At 37.7% G+C, this 24,924-nt stretch overlaps 1 protein-coding gene across 2 annotated transcripts in view; it reads right to left on the bottom strand.

The window, feature by feature from the left end:
• PDE3B (phosphodiesterase 3B) overlaps positions 1-24,924 on the bottom strand; it is a 229,276-nt gene that overhangs the window by 54,944 nt on the left and 149,408 nt on the right. For both annotated transcript variants that reach the window (XM_032166536.2, XM_032166535.2), the window contains exons 4-5: positions 22,950-23,035; positions 5,627-5,733 (exon numbers count right to left, since the gene is read on the bottom strand). In XM_032166536.2, the coding sequence (XP_032022427.1) occupies positions 5,627-5,733; positions 22,950-23,035 (193 nt within the window). The remainder of the gene's footprint in view (positions 1-5,626; positions 5,734-22,949; positions 23,036-24,924) is intronic.

Raw genomic sequence — 24,924 nt, forward strand, 5'->3', positions numbered from 1 at the left:
CACTATCTAATTCTGCAGTATTTCCATAAACTCAAAAAGAAACCCTAGACCCATTAGCAGTCATTCCCTATTCCTGTCCCTCCTACCCATAGTCACAGGTGACCACTGTCTTAGTTCATTCAAGCTGCTATAAAAAAATACTTTAGTTTGGGTAATTTGTAAACAACAGAAATTGGCTGCTCACAGTTTTGGAGGCTGGGAAGTCCAAGACCAAGGTGCCAGCAGACTTGATGTCTGATGAGGGCTCAGTTTCTGCCTCACAGATGGTATTTTTTTCACTGTATCCTCACATGGCTGACAGGATAGCTAGCTCCCTCAGACCTCTTTTATAAGGGCACTAATCTCATTCACAAAGGCTCCAACCTCATGCCTAGTCATCTCCAAAAGGCCCCATCTCTTCATACTGTTTCACTGGGGATTAGGTTTCAACATGTGAATTTTGAAGGTACACAAGTGTTAAAACCATAGCAACCACTAATATACTTTGTCTACCTATAGATCTGTCCATTTTAGACATTTTATATGAGTAGATTTGTACAATTTGTAGTCTTTTGTGATGCCTTATTTAACTTAGCATGTTTTCAGTAGCATATGAATACTACTCCATTTCATTTTGTGACAAAAAATATTCTACTGTATGGTTAAGCCACGTTTTGTTTAACCATTTATTGATAGCCATTTAGGTTGTTTCTAATTTTGGCTATTATGAATAATGCTGCTATACACATTTATGCACAAGGTTTTGTGTGGACCTACGGTTTCACTTCTCTTGGATATATATCAAGAAGTAGAATTTCTGGGTCATATGGTAACTTCGTGTTTAAAATTTGAGAAACTGCCAAATTGAATTTTACTGAATAGAAATAGCTCTATGCCAGTACCATACTATCTAAATTACTGTAGCCTGGTATTAAGTTTTAAAATTTGAAAGTGGGAGTCCTCATATTTTTTCTTCTTTTTTATTAAAGAACTGTTTTGGCTATTCTGGGACTCTTGCGTTTCTATACGAATTTTAGCATCAGACTGTCAATTTTGGCAAAGCTGAAATTTTGATAAGGATTGTATCAAATCTAGTGCAATTCAAAGAATATTACCATCTTAATAATATTAAGTCTTCTGATCCTTAAACGTGGCATGTCTTCCAATATATTTAGGTCTTCTTTAATTTCAACAATATTTTATAGTTTTCATTGTAAAACTCTTGTACTATTTTGCTAAATTTATTTCAAAGATTTTTTAATGCTAACTGTAAATGGAAATCTTTTTGTAACCTGAGTTTTGGATTCCTTAATGTTAGCATATAGAAATAAAATTGATTTTGTATATCCTGCCACATTGATAAACTTATTTATTGGTGATAATAGGTTTCAGTGAATTTCTTAGGATTTTATATATACAAGCTCATGCCATCTGCAAATACAGTTTTACTTTTTCCTTTTATTCCTTCTTACCTAATTGCCCTGGCTAGAACCTCTAATCCAATATTGAGTAAAAGTAGCCTTACTTTATAATTATTAAAACAATGTTACAATTTTGTTTTATACTAAGTCCAAAATCCAATCCACTTCAGGGATAATTTCTGTTGGTTACCTTTTCCTTGGGTACATGTCAAAAATTTCTTGTATCTTTGCATGTTTCATATATTTTTGTTGAAAATTGTACATTTTACATAAAATACTGTAACAGCTTTGATATCAGATCCTTCCAACACCAAAGGTTTATTATGTTGCCGGTTTTGTGTTTGTTTTCTTCTTTCTGATTATTTGTTTAGTGACTTACCTGAACTAATTGTGTAGATTCTGTTTCTCCTGCAATGTGTAGTTACTTAGTTCTCTGTTAGCTTTTTCTCTTAAGTTTTTGTTTATATTTTTAAGCATGGTTTCCTAGAAGTCATCCCTGGGGGGATCAGTATAATTTGGACATCAACCAATGAACAGTCAGAAGATTACTTTTTTTTTTTTTTTTTTGAGACGAAATCTCACTTTGTCGCCCAGGCTCAAGTGCAGTGGCACAATCTCGGCTCACCGCAATCTCTGTCTCCCAGGTTCCAGTGATTCTCGTGCCTCAATCTCCCGAGTAGCTGGGATTACAGGCGCCCACCACTACGTCTGGCTAATTTTTGTATTTTGTATTTTTGAATTTTGTAGAGATGGGGTTTCACCATGTTGGCCAGGTTGGTCTCAAACTCCTGACCTCAGGTGATCCACCCATCTGAGCCTCCCAAAGTGCTGGGATTACAAGTGTGAGTCACAGTGCTCAGCCTAACCTTTGTCTTTTAATTTGAGTGTAAAGTCCAATTTTTGTTGAAAACTTGACATTTCAGATAATATATTGACAACTCTAGTCAGATCCCTTCCTCTACTCCAAAGGTGTATATTTAATGTAATAAAGTGTGTTTAATCCACCATGCTGCTATTTATTTTTTGTGTTTCTTCTGTATTTGCTTTTCTTTTCTCAGATTCTTTTGAATTATTCAAGCTTTTTTTTAATCATGATATTTTACCTCTTTATAAGCTTTTTAGTTATATCTTTTTCTACTGGTCTTTTAATTGGCCCCCTGGATATTACAATGTTCATCTTTGAATATTAGTTTCTCTTCAATTAGAACTTTTTACTGTTTTTCAAGCATTGCTAGTACCTTACGACAAATTTAATTCCATTTACCCCTTGACTACCCTTTATGCTATTGTTATCATATATTTGACTTTTACGTATTTCATAAATGCTAAAAGAAAGTTATTATTGTGTTTACTCATCAATTTTTTTATTATTATTATACTTTAAGTTCTAGGGTACATGTGCACAACATGCAGGTTTGCTACATAGGTATACACGTGCCATGGTGGTTTGCTGCATGCATCAACTCGTCATATACATTAGGTATTTCTCCTAATGCTATCCCTCCCCCAGCCCCCCACCCTCGGACTGGTCCCAGTGTGTGATGTTCCCTTCCCTGTGTCCATGTGTTCTCATTGTTCAACTCCCACTTATGAGTGAGAACATGCGGTGTTTTCTGTTCTTGTGATGGTTTGCTGAGAATGATGGTTTCCAGCTTCATCCATGTTCCTGCAGAGGACATTAACTCATCCTTTTTTATGGCTGCATAGTATTCCATGGTGTATATGTGCCACATTTTCTTTATTCAGTCTATTATTGATGGACATTTGGGTTGGTTCCAAGTCTTTGCTATTGTGAACAGTGCCACAATAAACATACGTGTGCATGTGTCTTTATACTAGCATGATTTTTTTTTTTTTTTTTGAGACAGAGTCTCGCTCTGTCGCCCAGGCTGGAGTGCAGTGGCGCAATCTCGGCTCACTGCAAGCTCCGCCTTCCAGGTTCACACCATTCTCCTGCCTCAGCCTCCCGAGTAGCTGCAACTACAGGCGCCCACCACCACGCCCAGCTAATTTTTTTTTTTTGTATTTTTAGTAGAGACAGGGTTTCACCATGGTCTTGATCTCCTGACCTCGTGATCCGCCCGCCTTGGCCTCCCAAAGTGCTGGGATTACAGGCATGCACCACCACGCCCAGCTGCATGATTTATAATCCTTTGCGTATATACCCAGTAATGGGATGGCTGGGTCAAATGGTATTTCTTGTTCTAGATCCTTGAGGAATTGCCACACTGTCTTCCACAATGGTTGAACTAATTTACAGTCCCACCAACAGTGTAAAAGCCTTCCTATTTCTCCACATCCTCTCCAGCATCTGTTGTTTCCTGACTTTTTAGTGATTGCCATTCTAACTGGCATGAGATGTTATCCCATTGTGGTTTTGATTTGCATTTCTCTGATGACCAGTGATAATGAGCATTTTTTTCATATGTCTGTTGGCTGCATAAATGTCTTCTTTTGAGAAGTGTCTATTCATATCCTTTGCCCACTTTTTGACCCATCAACATTTTTTAATCCTCACCCATCTATTTAGCCTTACCAGTGCTTTTGGTTTGTTCTTGCAGTTCCATGCTTCAGTCTGGATAATTTTCCTCCTGCCTAAGAAACTTCCTTTACTGAGTCTTAGTAGCACAGGTCTGCCATCTACAAATTCTTTCAGCTTTTGTTTTTTTGAAAAAAATGTACATTTTTCTACTTCTCATCTGATTTACTAAAAGATTTTTTCCAGATTTACTGAGGTATGATGGACAAAAACTACATGTATTCAAGGTGTAAACATAATGACTTGATTTACATTTTTACTGTGAAATGATTATGACAATCAAATCAATTAACATACCCATCACCACAGTTACTGTTGCAGGGGAAGGAGGATACTAAAAAAAATTTTTATTCCAATTTAATTTTTCAAGAATATTTCTTCATTGGATAAAGAATCCTATGTTGTCAAGTTTTATTCTTTCCACACTTTTTCAAATATTCTATTGTCTTTGGAGTTCACAGTTGCTGTTAACAAGTCACTGTCAGTATTATTATTGTTGTTCCTTGAAAAATAAAAACAACCTTGCTTGGTTGCTTTTGAAACTTTTTTCTTTATAATTTGGAGGCTTGATTCATACATCTAGCTGTGATTTTCTTCTATTTATCTTGCTTGAGGCTCACTGCACTTTATGAATTTGTTGTTTGCTTTCTTTTATTAGTTTTGCGAAATTATTCTGTCCTTTTGTTTCTCTCCATTCCTTCTGGAACTTCAGTCACACATATGTTAGAACTTCTGTGTTCCATATGTCTCTTAAACTTTGTTCTGTTATTTACGTATTTTTCTTTCTCTGTGCTTCGGTTTGAGTATTTTCTATTTCTCTGTCTTCAAGTTCACTACTTTTGTATTCTGTTGTATCCAATCCATTCTTAAACCATTGAAAAAGCTTTTAATTTAATCAAGTGCATTTCTCAGTTCTAGACTGTCCATTTCTTTTCTATGTGTTCTAGTTCTCTACTCGAAGTATCCATTCATTTCAGCCATTATTCCTTCTATTTCCTTTTAAACATCATTGTTATTTTAAAGATTGTAAAATACAGCATCAATATCATATGTAGATCTTTTTCTAGTGCCTGCTTTTCTTGATTATCAATAATATTTTCTGATCTCTTCACATGCTTTACAGGTTATTGTGTATAAAAGAATTTTGTAATTGTATATTCCAATCACAAAATTGTACCTATGTAATATCAGCCATAATGTACTTTAAAAGCAGAATATCATTATTGCTTTGCTATTCCTATGTTGTATTTATTAAAATATCTTGCATCCAAGAGTTTTTAATCATTCTATAATCTTTTAATTAAAAAATTTCCTATGATAATGTTTTTCCAGGATGAAGTAAATTTTTTTCTCCATAATTATCATTCTACGAAAAAAAAAATACTCTTTCTTGAAGATTTTCCCTTGTCCTGGGTCTGCAACCACTCAGGTTAGTTAAATAGTTACATATTTTATCTCTGAATCCCTACTGCTTAGCAAAGTACCTGGTACAGAGTAGATGTTCTAAAACTTTACTGAAAGAATTAGCAAACAGTCAATTAGTAGCCAACCCAAACTGCTAAGTCATGTTAACTTATAACACATGAAATTATATTCAAAATTAGCTATAAATGTGTGATGAAAAGTGTTTACACTACCATATACTTTGAGAACCCCCATATTTGAGTCATAAAGAATGATTTCTTACCAGCTCTTCTGAGACCTACATGGTGAGTCAGTGATACAGAAGACGACCTTTGCTTCGGGATAGTCAGTAGATTTGAATTAAAAGGCCCATTTAGATAGCATCCTTGACTAAAAGGGAAAAATAACAGGTTAAAATTTTTAAAAACCAGGAAAAGTTTCATCTTTTTTCCTCATGGTTCTCAATTTAATTAGCAAATATATTCTCATGAATTCAGAGTTTGGGCCTCTAGTGCCTAAGGCCTAAAGCAGAAGTCAGCAAACTTTTTCTGTAAAGAACCAGATGGTAAATACTTTTGGCTATATGTCCTCTATTGCAACTACTCAACTCTGCCGATGTAGCACAAAAGCATCCATAAACTAAAATAAACAAATGGGTATGGTTTTGTTTCAATAAAATTTTACTTACAGAAAAACAGGTGATAGACCAGATTAGGTCCATAGGCTGTAAATTGCCGATCCCTCGGCTAAAGTAGGTTATCACAATTACTTTGAAGGTTTCTTAAAACACAGGCTGCTGGTCTCATCCCCAAGGTTTCTGATTCACTAAGTCTTGGGTGGGGACAGATAACCCACACTTCTAATAAGTTCTTATATGATGGAGTTTCTGATCCAGTGACCTCACTGAGAACTACTGGACTAAAGTATAGTTTTTAATTTTTTTCTGTTCCCTGTCCTCACAGGTATTGACAACTTTTATTAGTGTAGGCAAAAAACAAGCAGTAAGCAAATAATACCACCCAATGAACTCATCACCCAATGAACTCATCTCCCTGTCAATGCTCAGTCATTCTTCATATTTTCATTGTGTAAAAATAAGTAATTCAAAACCAAACTTTTGGAACTTTTATTCTGAGCCTTAAAGGAATATGATTTTGGGACCTCAGTCACTAACAGGCAGCTGTAACCTAGGCAGACATAACCTTGATTTCCCTGATTACAGATTAGTTTCTTTTTTCCCCTAACTTACATTGCTTTGCTAAATGTTGCAAAAAACTAAAGGATGTCAGAGAAGACTCCTTCCCTCTTTACCGTCGATCTTCATTATAGATTAACTTCCCTTTTTCTTCTCTTACACAAAGACACATTTTCTAAGATGGAATGTTAAATATATTCTTTTAAATTGGAAAAAGAAAACAAACAAGCTGTAACTAATAAAATTGCTGTAACTCAGAAGCCAACTTTGCGTGGAAAATGCTATTCTGCTAAATATCTTTGTTTTCTGCCGATACAAATATGATCTTAACTTTTCAACTTTGAAGCACTGACCCTATTTCTTTGAAGTCTGTGTTTCCTGGATGGGCATCCACAGCTTTGTGTTTGAACAAACTCTTTTAAGCTGGACTCCTATCCTTTTGATTATTTCATACTGGCAATTGCCTACATGTGGAGTGGCAAAGACTGGAAAAGAAGAGTAACAGTACCACCCAGGGCAACATTCAAATAGAAAAATCTGTGTGTTCCCGGGCAAGATGGTTGAACAGAAAGAGCTCTAGTCTGCAGCTCTCAGCAAGAATGATGCAGAAGGTGGGTGATCTCTGCATTTCCAACTGAGGTACCTGGTTCATCTCACTGGGACTGGTAAGACAGTGGGTGCAGCCCAAAGACGGTGAGCGGAAGCAGGGTGGGGCATCACCTCACTTGGGAAGGGCAAGAGGTTGGGGAATTTTCTCCCCTATCCAAGGGAAGCTGAGGGACTATGCCATGAGGAACAGTGCATTCCAGCCTAGATACTACGCTTTTCCCACAGTCTTCGCAATCCGCAGACCAAGAGATTCCCTCCGGTGCCTGGGTTTCAAGCAAAAAACTGGGCGGCCATTTAGGCAGACACCAAACTAGTTGCAAGAGTTTTTTTGTTGTTGTTGTATTGTTTTTTCCATACCACAGGGGCGCCTGGAACGCCAGCAAGACAGAACCCTACACTCCCCCAGAAAGGGGGCTAAAGCCAGGGAGCCAAGTGGTCTGGCTCAGCAGATCTCACCCCCACAGAGCCCAGCAAACTAAGATCCACTGGCTTGAAATTCTCACTGCCAGCACAGCAGCTGTCTGAGATCCACCTGGGATGCTCAAGCTTGGTGGGAGGAGGGGCATCTGCCATTACTGAGGCTTGAGTAGGCGTTTTACCCTCACAGTATAAACAAAGCAGCCCAAAAGTTTGAACTGGGTGGACCCCACTGCAGTTCAGCAAGGCCACTGAGGCCAGACTGCCAGATTTCTCCTCTCTGGGCAGGGCATCTCTGAAAAAAAGGCAGCAGCCCCAGTCAGGGACTTACAGATAAAACCCCAATCTCCCTGGGACAGACCACGTTGGGGAAGGGGTGGCTACGGGTGCAGCTTCAGCAGACTTAACCATCCCTGCCTAATGGCTCTGAACAGAGCAGCGGACCTCTCAGCACAGTGTTCAAACTCTGCTAAGGGTCAGACTGCCTCCTCAAGTGGGTCCCTAACCCCCATGTATCCTGACTGGAAGACACCTCCCAGTAGGGGCCGACAGACACCCCATACAGGAGAGCTCTGGCTGGCATCTGGCAGGTGTCCCTCTGGGACAAAGCTTCCAGAGGAAAGAACAGGCAGTAATGATGGCTGCTCTGCAGCCTCTCCTGGTGACACCCAGGCAAACAGGGTTTGGAGTGGACCTCCAGCAAACTGCAGCAGCCTGGAAGCAAAGGGGCCTGACTGTGAGAAGGAAAACTAACAACAGAAAGCAATAGCACATCCACTCAAAGACCCCATCCGAAGGTCACGAACGTCAAAGACCAAAAGTAGATAAATCCACAAAGATGGGGAGAAACCAGCACAAAAAGGCTGAAAATTCCAAAAAACACAATGCCTCTTCTCCAAATAATCACAACTCCTCACCAGCAGGGGAATAAAACCGCACAGAGAATGAGTTTGATGAACTGACAGAAGTACGCTTCAAGAAGGTGGGTAATAACCAACTAATCCGAGCTAAAGGAGCATGTTCTAACCCAATGCAAGGAAGGTAAGAACCTTGAAAAAAGGTCAGACGAATTGCTAACTAGAATAATCAGGGTAGAGAAGAAAATAAATAACCTGACGGAGCTGAAAAACACAGCACGAGAACTTCATGAGGCATACACAAGTATCAATAGCCTAATTGATCAAGTGGAAGAAAGGGTATCAGAGATTGAAGATCAACTTGATAAAATAAAGCAAGAAGATTAGAGAAAAAAATCACAAGCATTCTTGTACACCAATCACAGACAGAGAGCCAAATCATGAGTGAACTCCCATTCACAACTGCTTCAAAGAGAATAAAATACCTAGGAATCCAACTTACAAGGGATGTGAAAGACCTCTTCAAGGAGAACTACAAACTACTGCTCAATGAAATAAAAGAGGATACAAACAAATGGAAGAACATTCCATGCTCATGGGTTGGAAGAATCAATATCGTGAAAATGGCCATACTGACCAAGGTAATTTATAGATTCAATGCCATCCCCATGAAGCTACCAATGACTTTCTTCACAGAATTGGAAAAAACTACTTTCAAGTTCATATGGAACCAAAAAAGAGCCCGCATCGCCAAGTCAATCCTAGCCAAAAGAACAAAGCTGGAGGCATCACGCTACCTGACTTCAAACTATACCACAAGGCTACAGTAACCAAAACAGCATGGTACTGGTACCACAACAGAGACATAGATCAATGGAACAGAACAGAGCCCTCAGAAATAATGTCGCATATCGGCCGGGCGCGGTGGCTCACGCTTGTAATCCCAGCACTTTGGGAGGCCGAGGCGGGCGGATCACGAGGTCAGGAGATCGAGACCACGGTGAAACCCCGTCTCTACTAAAAAATACAAAAAATTAGCCGGGCGTGGTGGCGGGCGCCTGTAGTCGCAGCTACTCGGAGAGGCTGAGGCAGGAGAATGGCGTGAACCCGGGAGGCGGAGCTTGCAGTGAGCCGAGATTGCGCCACTGCACTCCAGCCTGGGCGACAGAGCGAGACTCCGTCTCAAAAAAAAAAAAAGAAATAATGTCGCATATCTACAACTATCTGATCTTTGACAAACCTGACAAAAACAAGCAAAGGGGAAAGGATTCCCTATTTAATAAATGGTGCTGGGAAAACTGGCTAGCCATATGTAGAAAGCTGAAACTGGATCCCTTCCTTACACCTTATACAAAAATTAATTCAAGATGGATTAAAGACTTAAATGTTAGACCTAATACCGTTAAAATCCTACAAGAAAACCTAGGCAATACCATTCAGGACATAGGCTTGGGCAAGGACTTCATGTCTAAAACACCAAAAGCAATGGCAACAAAAGCCAACATTGACAAATGGGATCTATTTAAACTAAAGAGCTTCTGCACAGCAAAAGAAACTACCATCAGGGTGAACAGGCAACCTACAGAATGGGAGAAAATTTTTGCAACCTACTCATCTGACAAAGGGCTAATATCCAGAATCTACAATGAACTCAAACAAATTTACAAGAAAAAAACAACCCCATCAAAAAGTGGGCGAAGGACATGAACAGACACTTCTCAAAAGAAGACATTTATGCAGCCAAAAAACATATGAAAAAATGCTCATCATCACTGGCCATCAGAGAAATGCAAATCAAAACCATTGTGAGATACCATCTCACACCAGTTAGAATGGCCATCATTAAAAAGTCAGGAAACAACAGGTGCTGGAGAGGATGTGGAGAAACAGGAACACTTTTACACTGTTGGTGGGACTGTAAACTAGTTCAACCATTGTGGAAGTCAGTGTGGCGATTCCTCAGGGATCTGGAACTAGAAATACCATTTGACCCAGCCATCCCATTACTGGGTATATACCCAAAGGACTATAAATCATGCTGCTATAAAGACACATGCACACGTATGTTTATTGCGGCACTATTCACAATAGCAGAGTTGGAACCAACCCAAATGTCCAACAACGATAGACTGGATTAAGAAAATGTGGCACATATACACCATGGAATACTATGCAGCCATAAAAAATGATGAGTTCATGTCCTTTGTAGGGACATGGATGAAGCTGGAAACCATCATTCTCAGTAAACTATCGCAAGGACAAAAAACCAAACACCGCATGTTCTCACTCATAGGTGGGAATTGAACAATGAGAACTCATGGACACAGGAAGGGGAACATCACACTCCGGGGACTGTTGTGGGGTGGGGGGAGTGGGGAGGGACAGAATTAGGAGATATACCTAATGCTAAATGACAAGTTAATGGGTGCAGCAAACCAACATGGCACATGGATACATATGTAACAAACCTGCACACTGTGCACATGTACCCTAAAACCTAAAGTATAATTAAAAAAAAAAATAAAAAACATAACATCGGAGAAAAATAAATAAATAAATAAAAGAATAAAAAAGAACAGGCCGGGCGCGGTGGCTCACGTTTGTAATCCCAGCACTTTGGGAGGCGGAGGCGGGCGGATCATGAGGTCAGGAGATCGAGACCACGGTGAAACCCCGTCTCTACTAAAAATACAAAAAATTAGCCGGGCGTGGTGGCGGGCGCCTGTAGTCCCAGCTACTCGGAGAGGCTGAGGCAGGAGAATGGCGTGAACCCGGGAGGCGGAGCTTGCAGTGAGCCGAGATTGCGCCACTGCACTCCAGCCTGGGCGACAGAGCAAGACTCCGTCTCAAAAAAAAAAAAAAAAAGAACAAACCAAGTCTCCGAGATATATGGGACTATGTGAAAATACCAAATCTGCGTTTGATTGATGTACCTGAAAGTGACAGGGGGAATGGAGCCAAGTTGGAAAACACTCTTCAGGATATTATCCAAGAGAACGTCCCCAACCTAACAAGACAGGTCAACATTCAAATTCAGGAAATACAGAGAATACCATAATGATACTCCTTGAGAAGAGCAACCCCAAGACACATAATTGTCAGATTCACCGAAGTTGAAATGAAGGAAAAAATGTGAAGGGCAGCCAGAGAGAAAGCTCAGGTTACTCACAAAGGGAAGCCCATCAGACTAACAGTGGATCTCTCAGCAGAAATCCTACAAGCCAGAATGGAATGAGGGCCAATATTCTTTTTTGACATGGAGTCTCTCTCTGTCACCCAGGCTGGAATGCAGTGGCACAATCTCAGCTCACTGCCACGTCCGCCTCCCAGGTTCAAGCAATTCTCCTGCCTCAGCCTCCTCAGTAGTTGTGATTACAGGCGTGCACCACCACACCCGGCTAACTTTTGTATGTTTATTAGAGACAGGGTTTCACCATGTTGGTCAGGCTGGACTCGAACTCCTGACCTCGAGATCCACCAAAAGAAAAGAATTTTAAACCCAGAATTTCATATCCGGCCAAACTAAGCTTCATAAGTGAAGGAGAAATAAAATCCTTTACAGACAAGCAAAGGCTGAGAGATTTTGTCACCACCAGGCCTGCCTTACAAGAGCTCCTTAAGGAAGCACTATACATGGAAAGGAACAACCAGTACCAGCCACTGCAAAAACATACCAAATTGTAAAGACCATCGACACTACTAAGAAACTGCATCAACTAAAGGGCAAAACAACCAGCTAGAATCATAATGACAGCATCAAATTCACACATATTAACTTTAAACGTAAATGGGCTAAATGCCTCAATTGAAATACACAGACTGACAAATTGGATAAAGAGTCAAGACCCATCAGTGTGCTGTATTCAGGAGACCCATCTCACCTGTAAAGACACATCAGGCTCAAAATAAAGCAAGGGAGGAATATTTACCAAGCAAATGGAAAAAAAAAAAGACAGGAGTTGCAATCCTAATCTCTGATAAAAAAGACTTTAAACGAACAAAGATCAAAAGAGACGAAGAAGTGCATTACATAATGGTAAATGGATCGATGCAAAAGAGCTAACCATCCTAAATATATATGTACCCAATACAAGAGTACCCAGATTCATAAAGCAAGTTCTTAGAGACCTACAAAGAGACTTAGACTCCCACACAATAATAGTGGGAGACTTTAACACCCCACTGTCAATATTAGACAGATCAATGAGACAGAAAATTAACAAGGATATTCAGGACTTGAACTCAGCTCTGGACCAAGTGGACCTAACAGACATCTACAGAACTCTCCACACCATATCAACAGAATATACATTCTTCTCAGCACCTCATTGCACTTATTCTAAGATTGACCACATAATTGGAAGTAAAATACTCCTCAGCAAAGGCAAAAGAACAGAAATCATAACAAACAGTCTCTCAGACCACAGTGCAATCAAATTAGAATTCAGGATTAGGAAACTCACTCGAAACCACACAATGACATGGAAAGTGAACAACCTGCTCCTGAATGACTACTGGGTAAATAACAAAATGAAGGCAGAAATAAAGATGTTCTTTGAAACCAATGAGAACAAAGACAAAACATACCAGAATCTCTGGGACACATTTAAGGCAGTACGTAAAGGGAAATTTATAGGACTAAATGCCCATAAGAGAAAGCAGGAAAGATCTAAAATTGACACCCTAATGTCACAATGAAAAGAACAAGAGAAGCAAGAGCAAACAAATTCAAAAGCTAGCAGAAGGCAAGAAATAACTAAGATCAGAGCAGAACTGAAGGAGATAGAGACACGAAAAACCCTTCAAAAAATCAATGAATTCAGGAGCTGTTTTTTTTCAAAAGATCAACAAAATATATTGACCACTAGCCAGGCTAATAAGGAAGAATAAGAAAAGAATCAAATAGACACAATAAAAAATGATATAGGGGATATCACCACTGATCCCACAGAAATACAAACTACCATCAGAGAATACTATAAACACCTCTACACAAATAAACTAAAAAATCTAGAAGAAATGGATAAATTCCTGGACACACACACCATCCCAAGTCTAAACCAGGAAGAAATCGAATCCCTGAACTGACCAATAACAAGTTCTGAAATGGAGGCAGGAATTAATAGCCTACCAACCAAAAAAAGTCCAGGATCAGACAGATTCACAGCTGAATTCTACCACAGGTACAAAGAGGAGCTAGTACCATTCATTCTGAAACTATTCCACTCAATAGAAAAAGAGGAAATCTTCCCTAACTCATTTTATGAAGCCTACATCATCCTGATACCAAAACCTGGAAGAGACACAACAAAAAAAGAAAATTTCAAGCCAATATCCCTGGTGAATATCGATGTGAAAATCCTCAATAAAATACTGGCAAACAGAATCCAGCAGCACATCAAAAAGCTTACCCACCACGATCAAGTAGGCTTCATCCCTGCGATGCAAGGCTGGTTCAACATACACAAATCAATAAGTGTAATCCATCACATAAACAGAACCAATGACAAAAACCACATGATTATCTCAATAGATGCACAAAAGGCCTTTGACAAAATTCAACACCCCTTCAAGCTAAAAACTCTCAATGAACTAGGTATCAATGGAATGTATCTCAAAATAATTAGAGCTATTTATGACAAACCCATAAGCAATATCATACTGAACGGGCAAAAACTGGAAGCATTCCTTCTGAAAATTAGCACAAGACAAGGATGCCCTCTCTCACCACTCCTATTCATCATGGTATTGGAAGTTCTGGTCAGGGCAATCAGGCAATTGAAAGAAATAAGCGGTATTCAATTAAGAAGAGAGGAAGTCAAATTGTCTCTGTTTGCAGATGACATGATTCAATATTTATAAAACCCCATTGTCTCAGCCCCAAATCTCCATAAGCTGATAAGCAACTTCAGAAAAGTCTCAGGATACAAAATCAATATGCAAAAATCACAAGCATTCCTATACAACAGAAACAGACAAACAAGAGAGCCAAATCATGAGTGAACTCCCATTCACAATTGTTATAAAGAGAATAAAATACCTAGGAATCCAACTTAGAAGGGTTGTGAAGGACCTCTTCAAGGAGAACTACAAACTACTGCTCAAGGAATTAAGAGAGGACACAAACAAATGAAAAAACCTTCCATGCTCATGGATAGGAAGAATCAATATCGCAAAAATGGCCATACTGCTCAAAGTGATATATAGATTCAGTGCTATCCCCAACAAGCTACCATTGACTTTCTTCACAGAATTCGAAAAAACTACTTTAAATTTCACATGGAACCAAAAAAGATCCCTCACAGCCAAGACAATCCTAAGCAAAAAGAACAAAGCTGGAGGCATCACGCTACCTGACTTCAAACTATACTGCAAGGCTACAGCAACCAAAACACGCTGTTTGCCTGGGTGTCACCAGGAGAGGCTGCAGAACAGCAATCATTACTGCCTGTTCTTTCCTCTGGTACTGGTACCAAACAGATATATAGACCAATGGAATAGAACAGAGGCCTCAGAAATAACACCACACATCTACAACCATCTGATCTTTGACAAACCTGACACAACAAGCAATGGGGAAAGGATTCCCTATTTAATAAATGGTGTTGGGAAAACTGGCTAGCCATATGCAGAAAACTGAAACTGGACCCCTTTCTTACACCTTATACAAAAATTAACTGAAGATGGATTAAAGACTTAAACATAAGACCTAAAACCACAAAAATCTTAGAAGAAAACCTAGGCAATACCATTCAGGACATAGGCATGGGCAAAGACTTCATGTCTAAAACACCAAAAGCAATGGCAACAAAAGCCAACATTGACCAATGCAATCTAATTAAAGAGCTTCTGCACAGCAGAAGAAACTACCATCCATCAGAGTGAACAGGCAACCTACAGAATAGGAGAAAATTTTTGCACTCTATCTATCTGACAAAGGTCTAATGTCCAGAATCTACAAAGAACTTTAACAAATTTACAAGAAAAATATAACCCCATCAAAAAGTGGGCAAAAGATATCAACAGACACTTCTCAAAAGAAGACATTTATGCAACCAACAAACATATGAAAAAATGCTCATTATCACTGGTCCTTACAGAAATGTAAATCAAAACCATGATGAGATACCATCTCATGCCAGTTAGAATGGCGATCATTAAAAAGTCAGGAAACAACAGATGCTGCAGAGGATGTGGAAAAATAGGAATACTTTTACACTGTTGGTGGGAGTGTAAATTAGTTCAACCATTGTGGAAGACAGTGTGGCGATTCTTCAAGGATCTAGAACAAGAAATACCACTTGACCCACCAATCCCATTACTGGGTATATACCCAAAGGATTATGAATCATTCTACTATAAAAACACATGCACATGTATATTTATTGCGGCACTATTCACAATAGCAATGACATGGAACCAACCGAAGTGTCCATCAATGATAGACTGGATAAAGAAAATATGGCACATACACACCACGGAATACTATGCAGCCATAAAAAAGGAAGAGTTCATGTCCTTTGCAGGGACATGAATGAAGCTGGAAACCATCATTCTCAGCAAACTATCACAAGAACAGAAAACCAAACACCACATGTTCTCACTCATAAGTGGGAACTGAACAATGAGAACACATGGACACAGGGAGGGGAACATCACACACCAGGGCCTGTCGGGGGGTGGGGGACTAGAGGAGGGATAGCATTAGGAGAAATATCTAATGTAGGTGATGGGTTGATGGGTGCAGCGAACCACCATGGCAAGTGTATACCTATGTAACAAAACTGCACATTCTGCACATGTACCCCAGAACTTAAAGTATAATGATGATAATAATAATAATAATACTAAGATAATGAACTGAGTTTTCAAACACTTAGACATGCAAACAAAATTAAATCTCATAAACATATTCTTCTTGTCCGTATCATTCACAGTATACAAACACATTCTAAAAGCTTCTAGTTTAAAATAAAAAACAAAAAAAAAGGAGAAAAATCTGTGTATTCTACCAAAGTCCACTCCCTGATTCTATGATTAATAGTCAAGACAAAGAGAGATTTCTCCTTTCAGAATGGCACCACAGCACTGCTCCACTGTCTTCTACCTTGATCCAGGGTCTTTCAATAATTTCAGTATATCATACATTCATTTAGCTATTTAGAATTAAGAGTTACAGGTCAAATGATAGGTTCTCAGATTAGTTCCCGAATCTTCCCATCATGTCCTGGCCCAGCACCAGATAAATACACACCTCAATGAAATTACATAAATCAATACGAAGAAAGCAGAAGACAAGCAGACGAGTAGTTCCAATGACTACTAATAGTTGGTAGGAAGGTGATTAAAGTCAGACTTGGTATGATATTGTGAAATACATATTTGGTTTTAGTCCAGTCCCTGTTTCCTAGCATACAACTCCTAAACTCCTGAGGATCTCCAAAGTGTCTTTTTGTATGCTAATGAGTTGACTGACGGCTGGCAGCTCCTAGGTAGCTTCAGGATGGAGGCTAGTCACTTGAAAGACCAAGACAGGATTAGAGGATGGGGGCTGACTCCCAACCTCCAGAGGAGAGGGACTAAAGCTTAAATTGCTCACCAATGGCCAATGATTTACTCAATCATGCCTATAAAATGAAGCTCCTATAAAAATCCAGAAAGGACTGGGTCTGAGGAGCTTGTGAATAGCCAAACACGTGGGGGCTTCCAGGAAAGTGAACAAGAACATGTCCACAAGCAAGGAGGGTGGTATACTCCAACTCCACAGGGGCAGAAGAAGCTCCTGTACTCAGGCCCCTTCCAGACCTGTCCTTTGTATCTCCTCATCTGGCTGTTGATTTATATCCTTTAAAATATTCTTTGTAATAAACCAGTAAACATGCTTCCGAGTTCTGTGAGCTGCTCTAGCAAATTACCTGAACCCAGGGAGGGGGCTGTGGGAATCCCAATTTACAGCAGGTTGGTCAGAAGCACAGGCAAAATAACCTGAGGCTTGCTATTGGCATCAGAAGTGGAGATCAGTCTCGTGGGACTGAGTCCTTAACCAGTATGATCTTACGCCATCTCCAGGTAGATGGTGTCAGAAATAATGGAATTAGGATGGGCATGGTGTCTCATGCCTGTAATCCCAGCACTTTGGGAGGCCGAGGCAGGCGGATCACCTGAGGTCAGGAGTTTGAGACCAGCCTGGCCAACATGGTGAAACCCTGTCTCTACTAAAAATACAAAAATTAGCTGGGCGTGGTGGCATGTGCCTGTAGTCCCAACTACTCAGGAGGTTGGGGAAGAATTGCTTGAACCCAGGAGGCAGAGATTGCAGTGGACAGAGATCATGCCACTGCACTCCAGCCTGGGCAACAGAGTGAGATTCTGTCTCACAAAAAAAAAAAAAAAAAAAAGAAAAGAAAAGAAAAAGAAATAATTGAATTATAGGACACCTAGCTTATGTCTACTACAGAATTGTTTGCTTGCTTGCTTGCTCGCTTGCTTGCTGGTGGGGAGAAATCCCCACACATCTGGTATCAGAAATGTGCTGTCAGAGTATGGTGGAAGAAATTGAGTTTGTTTTTCTTTTTCTACTCACTTGGGAATGAGTTGTCAAAAGCAAACGAACAAGAGACGTCAAAATTTATGGTCCCTGAGCTAAGCTATATTTTAAGAGCTGACTTCTAGACAGTCAATACAAATTACCTTAACAAGGTCTGTACCAACTCAGTTTCAATGCAGTTGTATAAACTTGATAACTGTAGATGTCTAAATTTACAGAGTTATTCTCTTAAGAAGCTGAGTAGGATGACACAATTAGCCCTCTTGAATTGCCGGGGTTCAAATAGGGTCAAGTTTGCTAATATAACCTTAGTGTAAGTCTCTGATAAATTATAAGGCACAGAATTTAGGGTACATACTATTGCCAGGCAACAAGTTATTAGATTTGATTACACAGCAGCGGCGAAGATAAATGGTGACTCATAGGTTTAAAAGCAAGTCTCTTTAGTGTAGGAAGTAACTATAGTTGATAGCCCACAGGGTAATTGAACACAACTTGCCTATTTTTTTCCCCAGGGAAAACCTGTTCAAAAGGAGTGACCTGTGAGCCCGGGATATGTGCTGTTTGACCTCAGAGAAGGCTGGGTCCCATCACTCAGTTCAAAAACAGCAGCTCAGTCTTCTTTTAACTCTAAGTATAGGTTGAACATCCCAAATCCAAAATGCTCCAAAATTCAAAATTTCTTGAGTATAAACATGACTCTGCAAATGGAAAACTCCACACTTGACCACATGAGATGGGTCACAGTTAAAATACAGTCAAAACTTTGTTTCATGCATAAAATTATTTAAAATATTATATAAAATTACCTTCAGGCTATGTATATATGAAATATAAATGAATACTGGGTTGTATCCCCAAGATACCACATTATGCATAGGCAAATATACCAAAACCTGAAATCTGAAACACTTCTGGTTCCAAGACTTTCAGATAAGGGATATTCAACCTGTACTAAAACTAGAACTCAGAGATGGGTAATTTAATCATCAGCAAATCCAGAAAAGAACCTTTCCTGGAACTTTCTAACCAGAGAAATCTCATCCCAGATCTGAAACTTAAGCAGAAGGCAAGATTAAGGGTCATAATCTCATATGGATACCATACCTCTGCAGGACACTTGTTAAGCAGCCATTTGTCTTCAAAGATTCATTTTAATGCAATCTCAAACTCTTTATAGAAATTAAATAGGCTTTAGAGGAGTAGTAATGGCTGACACAAAGTAGAATGTGAAAAGTGCTGTAAGAGAAGGTGTTATGCAAATTCAGAGGAAGAAAAGAGTACTTCTCCTTGGAGAAGGGAGAAGGACCTCCAGGTGTTATCCTTATAAGGTGATTTATGAGCCCAACTAAGGATATACAGAACTGAAGCTGAGATCTATTCCAGTTAAATAGCTTTTTAAATTAAAACGGTGCACAGATGGACAGAGAGAAGATCAAATAGTTCAGCTTGACTAGAATTTCAGAAGAGCAGAGGAAGGTGATGTTGGAAACATACTTTGGTGTTGTAAAGGAATGGCCTCCTTAATTAGTAAAATCTCAAGTCCTCTAACAGATGAACAATAATAAACTCTTAACAATAAGAACAGAGTCGCTGTTCAATCGGGGACTAACTCTTCTTCCCTGTGGTTTTCTTTCTTCTGATTATTTTTATCATAGCTCCCAGGGTTATAATACTTAACTTTTTTCTCTAGGCAAAGCATGAATAAAAGCAAAATTAAATCCTATATTATTCTTTACACAAATAGGGTATTACTTTTTATCCAAATACCTTATATATATTTCATTGTTTGTATTTTAGTTATTTTGAAACATAATTTAGCTTAATTTTCAAACGGTGTTAAACTAAGAACAAAATTATCAGAAAACATCAAGGAAGAGTCTTAAACAAGTTACATGTCTATTGTTTTTACCTAGAAAGCTTTCCATATCATTTTTCCATTCTCATTATTTGAAAGACTGCTCATCTATGTTAGTTCATTTACTTTTTCCAAGTAAGGGCTGCAGCTTGTCATGAGGTATAATTGGGTTTCACATTCTACACTAGGAATTAGGGCGTTATTCTATAGGACTGGTAAAGAGTCCAAAAATGCAATGACTAGAAAAACTATATACAGTCAGCTCTCTGTATGTGAGGTTTCTACATCCACAGATTTAACCAACCCCAAATCAAAAATATTCAAGGAAAAAAAACACAGTAATAAAAAATACAAATAAAAAATAGAGTATAACAACTCTTTACATAGCATTTACATTGCCTTAGGTATTATAAATAATCTGGAGGTGATTTAAAGTATATGAAAGGATGTGTAGAGAGTATATGTAAATACTACACCATTTTATATAAAGGACTCAAGCATCCATGGATTTTTGTACCCATGGGAAGGGGAGGGGCCTGGAACCAATTCCCCAGGGATAACCAGGGACAACTGCAATCACAGTTTTATTTAAGGAAGATTTCTAGTGTAAGGGAGAAGATTAATAAAGTCAAGAAGGATAATGGAAACCGGAATTAAGAGGCTAAGTCAATAGCCCAAGTAAGTAGTAATGAAAGCATAAAATAGTATAGGCACAGTGATAAAGGAGAAGAAGGAATAGAGAATAAAAGATAATGCAGACAGATATCTGACAACTGTTATCTGTAGAATAAGGTAACAGGATGCAAAGATAATACCAAGTCTAAGTAAATCAATTTTGTAAGCAACCACTCCACTAGAGGATGGCAGCATTGTGCCGGGAAATAAGGGCAGAACAATAGTAACAGATGAAAAAGCAGCTGGAATGATGAGAAATCTGGGTTCAGTCATAGGCTCAGGAAATGAGAGGTTCAACACTGGAATCATGTTGAAATCAAGTCAGGCAAACTGTGATCAGAATCCAAAGCTCAAGACTCAAAATCAAGGATATGAGCTCTCGATTCTGGAGTACTATAATATAAAGTCAAGATGATTTCAGAGTCATAAGTCTATTAGTTTTGTGCTACTAAAGTCTAAAGATTCCTGAACAAAAGATCACTACGCATTAAAGATCTACAGCTGCACTAATATGGATGTCACATATATCTACAAAACAGTCACATATGGCTCTTTATATCTGAATGAAATTAGTAAGAATTAAATCACATTTAAAATTCAGTTCCTTAGTCATGCTAGACACATTTCAAATGATTAACAGTCACATGTAGCTAGGGAGTACCATATTAGACAGTGCAGATATAAACTATTTCCATCATTGCAAAAATTTCTATTAGACAGCACTGATCCAGAGACTTGAATCTGAAAAGGAATAGTGGTTGTAAATGTTTCATATATTCCCATCATAACCCACCTATGTGCAAAGTACACACAGACATTTATTACCAAGAGGCTCCAGCTTCTGCAAACTAGAAAAGATACATCTAGCCTGGTCTCTTTAAAATAGACGTACATAATACCACCAATTAATTTATTCTCCAAATTTCTAAATATTTTATGAGGCATAAATTTTGTTTTAATGAGAGTTAAGTCACTATATAGAATCTACCTACATTTAGCTTTATATAATAAACACTTTTCAGAGTTAAAGATTAGTTTTCTCTGGACTATGCTTCTATTTTAATCAATTATCTGAGGCAGCAGGATAAAAATGACCTTAACTCAATGTATCAAATGTTTCTTTAACTGCAAATGCATTGCTGTTACATCAGTATGAAAGGTTATATAAAACATTTTTATCATTCCTTTTAAAACCCAACTATATTCTCAAGATAATGCTACCCATAGTTAAGAAATACTGTTACATTTTCTGTTCCTAACATCATTCACTTCCCTATATCCTGCTTCCTTTACAAAAAAAAAAAAAAAAAAGACTATGATGTTCAGGCCATGGCAAATTTTGGACCAATGCTCATTTTCCTGTACAGTACTCTTCATACTTCAATCCATTCCTGTTTTAGACATCACTTCATTCAATTTTTCTTTTACAAAAAGGAGTTCACCTGCTTGACTATATTATACAAGATTCAAATTAATAAACCACCTAAGAATCTAGAAAATTATAATCACCTGATTATCTGTTAACATAAATTTTAACAAATAGCTATGATCCAATCCTGCCATCTACTGTTTCAAATGTGAAACTATACAGCTCAAAAGTATAAAACATGCTCAGTAATACCAGAAAGTGGTTAACACAGAATTTGTGCCAATTCCAATATTATATTAACATAATTAGAAAGCTGAGTAAAGAAAAACTTATGACAAACTCACACAAGGATCGGTATCCTTCCTGGCTTTTAAAAGACAAAGTACTGTATTATTAAATCCTTTGTTATCAGGGTAAATGTATATATTTAGATTCAGGAGATTTCAGCTCCTGCATTTTTCCAGCCTCATTTACTTAAAGTTACTGATGCCTTTCATTTATAAGATTAGCATTGTTCAGTTCCAAGTAAATCCTCAACAGAATATAGAATATATTAGTTGTCTCAACCTCCAGCAGGAACAGGATTTGAAAGTCTGGTTACCTTAATCCTAACAACTGTGAGGAGCCTTGGAAACATGCTCCTCTTTTCAGAAGTCAGTAATTCTGCAGACCTACTTTTGGATACTATTCATGGGATTGGTGGCTAACCCTGTAATGGCCACTTCTATCGATTTAAAAAGTTCCCCAGCACCCAGTCCTGAGTTGATCCTAATTTCCCTAAACTATCTCATGTTCTCAGGGATCCAGCACATTTTGTACCCAGCCTATCAAAGTTTTAGGATAAGACACATTAGCTTCTTTTTAATAATCAGTTTCTCTATTTTACCATATTATTACTACACATGTTGTTCTATACATAAAATACTTCAACCATTCCTTTCTGCTTCCAGAACTATTTGAAACATTATTGACAGAAACAAAGTAGATGCATTCGATTCAAGTTTCTTAAAATGCTCTGCAGATTTTACCTTGAAATGCCAAATTCTTGGTGAGGCCTTTTGCCATTATTACGATCCTACCTTGAAGACTGTTCAACAGGCAGCAATCCTGAAGTTCCTGAGCTCCTCCTCAGCTGTGGAGTTGGCAAACTATTCCTATTTAGTCCCTGTTGAATAATTTAACAATGGTTAAAAATGTCACTCTTTAATATGCTATATATGTAATATTAGTGATGGCACATGAAAGTATCAATACGAAGTATATTTTTAACATGTACAGAGAAAAAAGAAACATTTTATTCTGAAAATCTGTCAATTTACTCCAAATTTCACACTGTATTTTGTTATTCTATTCCTCTTCCTCCTATTAAAAAATATGTCTGAACTCTATAATTTAAGCTAGATTCTTTTTCTTTTGTACATTTTACTACTTGTTTCATAAGAAACAATTGGCAATTTAAAAAGTGGATATGAAAGATCTACCCTGAAAATCAACTTCAGAGGACAATCTTAGGATCAGGGATGATCAGCCCTATATTCTAAATTTTTTATATTTTCAATACAGTGCTATAGAATTTACTCAGCTGTTAATCAGGAGAAACTGCAGGATTCTGAGTTTGAATAAATGACTGAGTTAAATACAGAACACCTTTAGCATTAATATTTTGCCCTAATTTTAAAAAATATTCTCAACTAACCCAAATGTTCAATTAACCATATTCCATTTTTGACCATTATAAATAAGTGTTTTACTGAGATTTACATAATAGTTTCTGCTGCTTATGAATTTCCCCTATCAGCAGACACTGCAACAATCTCAGAGATAAGTATCTGTCTTATATTTCAGTTTTCCCAAGGACACTGATTTTGTAAAGGTTAATAGTTAATTAGACCAGCAGTGAAAAAGTCCTTTATGTTAATATCCTTGTTGACTGTCATTTAGGTTCATATGATCTTTCTTTGTTCTTAATGTGTATAAGATAGTTATATTATCTGTTCCTTTTCCCTTTTGCCTATTGTTTTTTCAGTAAATGCCTTTGCCCTTTTCTGAAGTAACAACAGGCTTTTTATATGCTTTTCCAAAAGCAGAGACAAATTCGATATAGAACTCTAATAAGGAGTTTAAAGAACACAAAGAAAAGGAATAAGGGTTACTTCCTGGTTCTTATATGACTTACTCTATCAGTAGATTCCAGAACCCAAAATAACCTTGATTAACTACAATGCTCAGGAAATGAGGCATTTAGGCATCCTGTTTAATTAATATTATGTTTAAAATGTTCCTAAAATGTACCAGTACACTTTTCTACACACTAAATACTGATATCAATATGATTTCTGATTAAAAATTTTAAGAATTACTATTTTTAAAAATTACTATCCTGAGTATCAAATATCAATAGAAAATGCAAAGGAAGAGTAACATATAGAGTGAAAACTAACTCAAGAATACATTAAAGTTATTTTATTTATGGTTTATTGCTATGCCCTCTGAATGCTTGTGATTAACCTCTTTCTTATAAGATAGAGTGCTAAAAAGAAGTCATATAACTAAATACTAATTAATTGGGTTTTGACTAATGTAGGTGCTACTGTATAAACTTTAAAAAAAAAACCATCACACAACTATGATCCAGATTGTGATCAATACTTCTGAAATCCTTTTCCTCTAATTGGGTTTGCTTAACTTGTCAACATTTCTAAACCCTAATGCTGACAACTGATAAAATTAACTGATGATCAAAATCCCTACAAAAACGATATTTACCTATTTCTAAGTTCTATAAGCATTATTACAATTGACAAAATTAACTGAAATAAATTTCGTCTTCTCTTGGTTAGTTTCCTTATCTGGAATAAAATGGTTGAGTAAAATAATTTCTAAAATGTTTCTAGTTTTAAAGTTTTATGATTTTAGCTATTGGCAAAGATACTGATAATAGTCAAATAAAACAAGTAAAAGCACCCTGAACAAGAATAATGCATACCCATTTAGAACAGTATTTATTATTTTCTAAAGAAAATCCTATTTTGAAATATTTTAAAGAGAAATTAA

This window comes from Hylobates moloch, unplaced genomic scaffold, assembly GCF_009828535.3.
Source record: "Hylobates moloch isolate HMO894 unplaced genomic scaffold, HMol_V3 SCAFFOLD_11, whole genome shotgun sequence".
Taxonomy (NCBI): Eukaryota; Metazoa; Chordata; class Mammalia; order Primates; family Hylobatidae; genus Hylobates; species Hylobates moloch.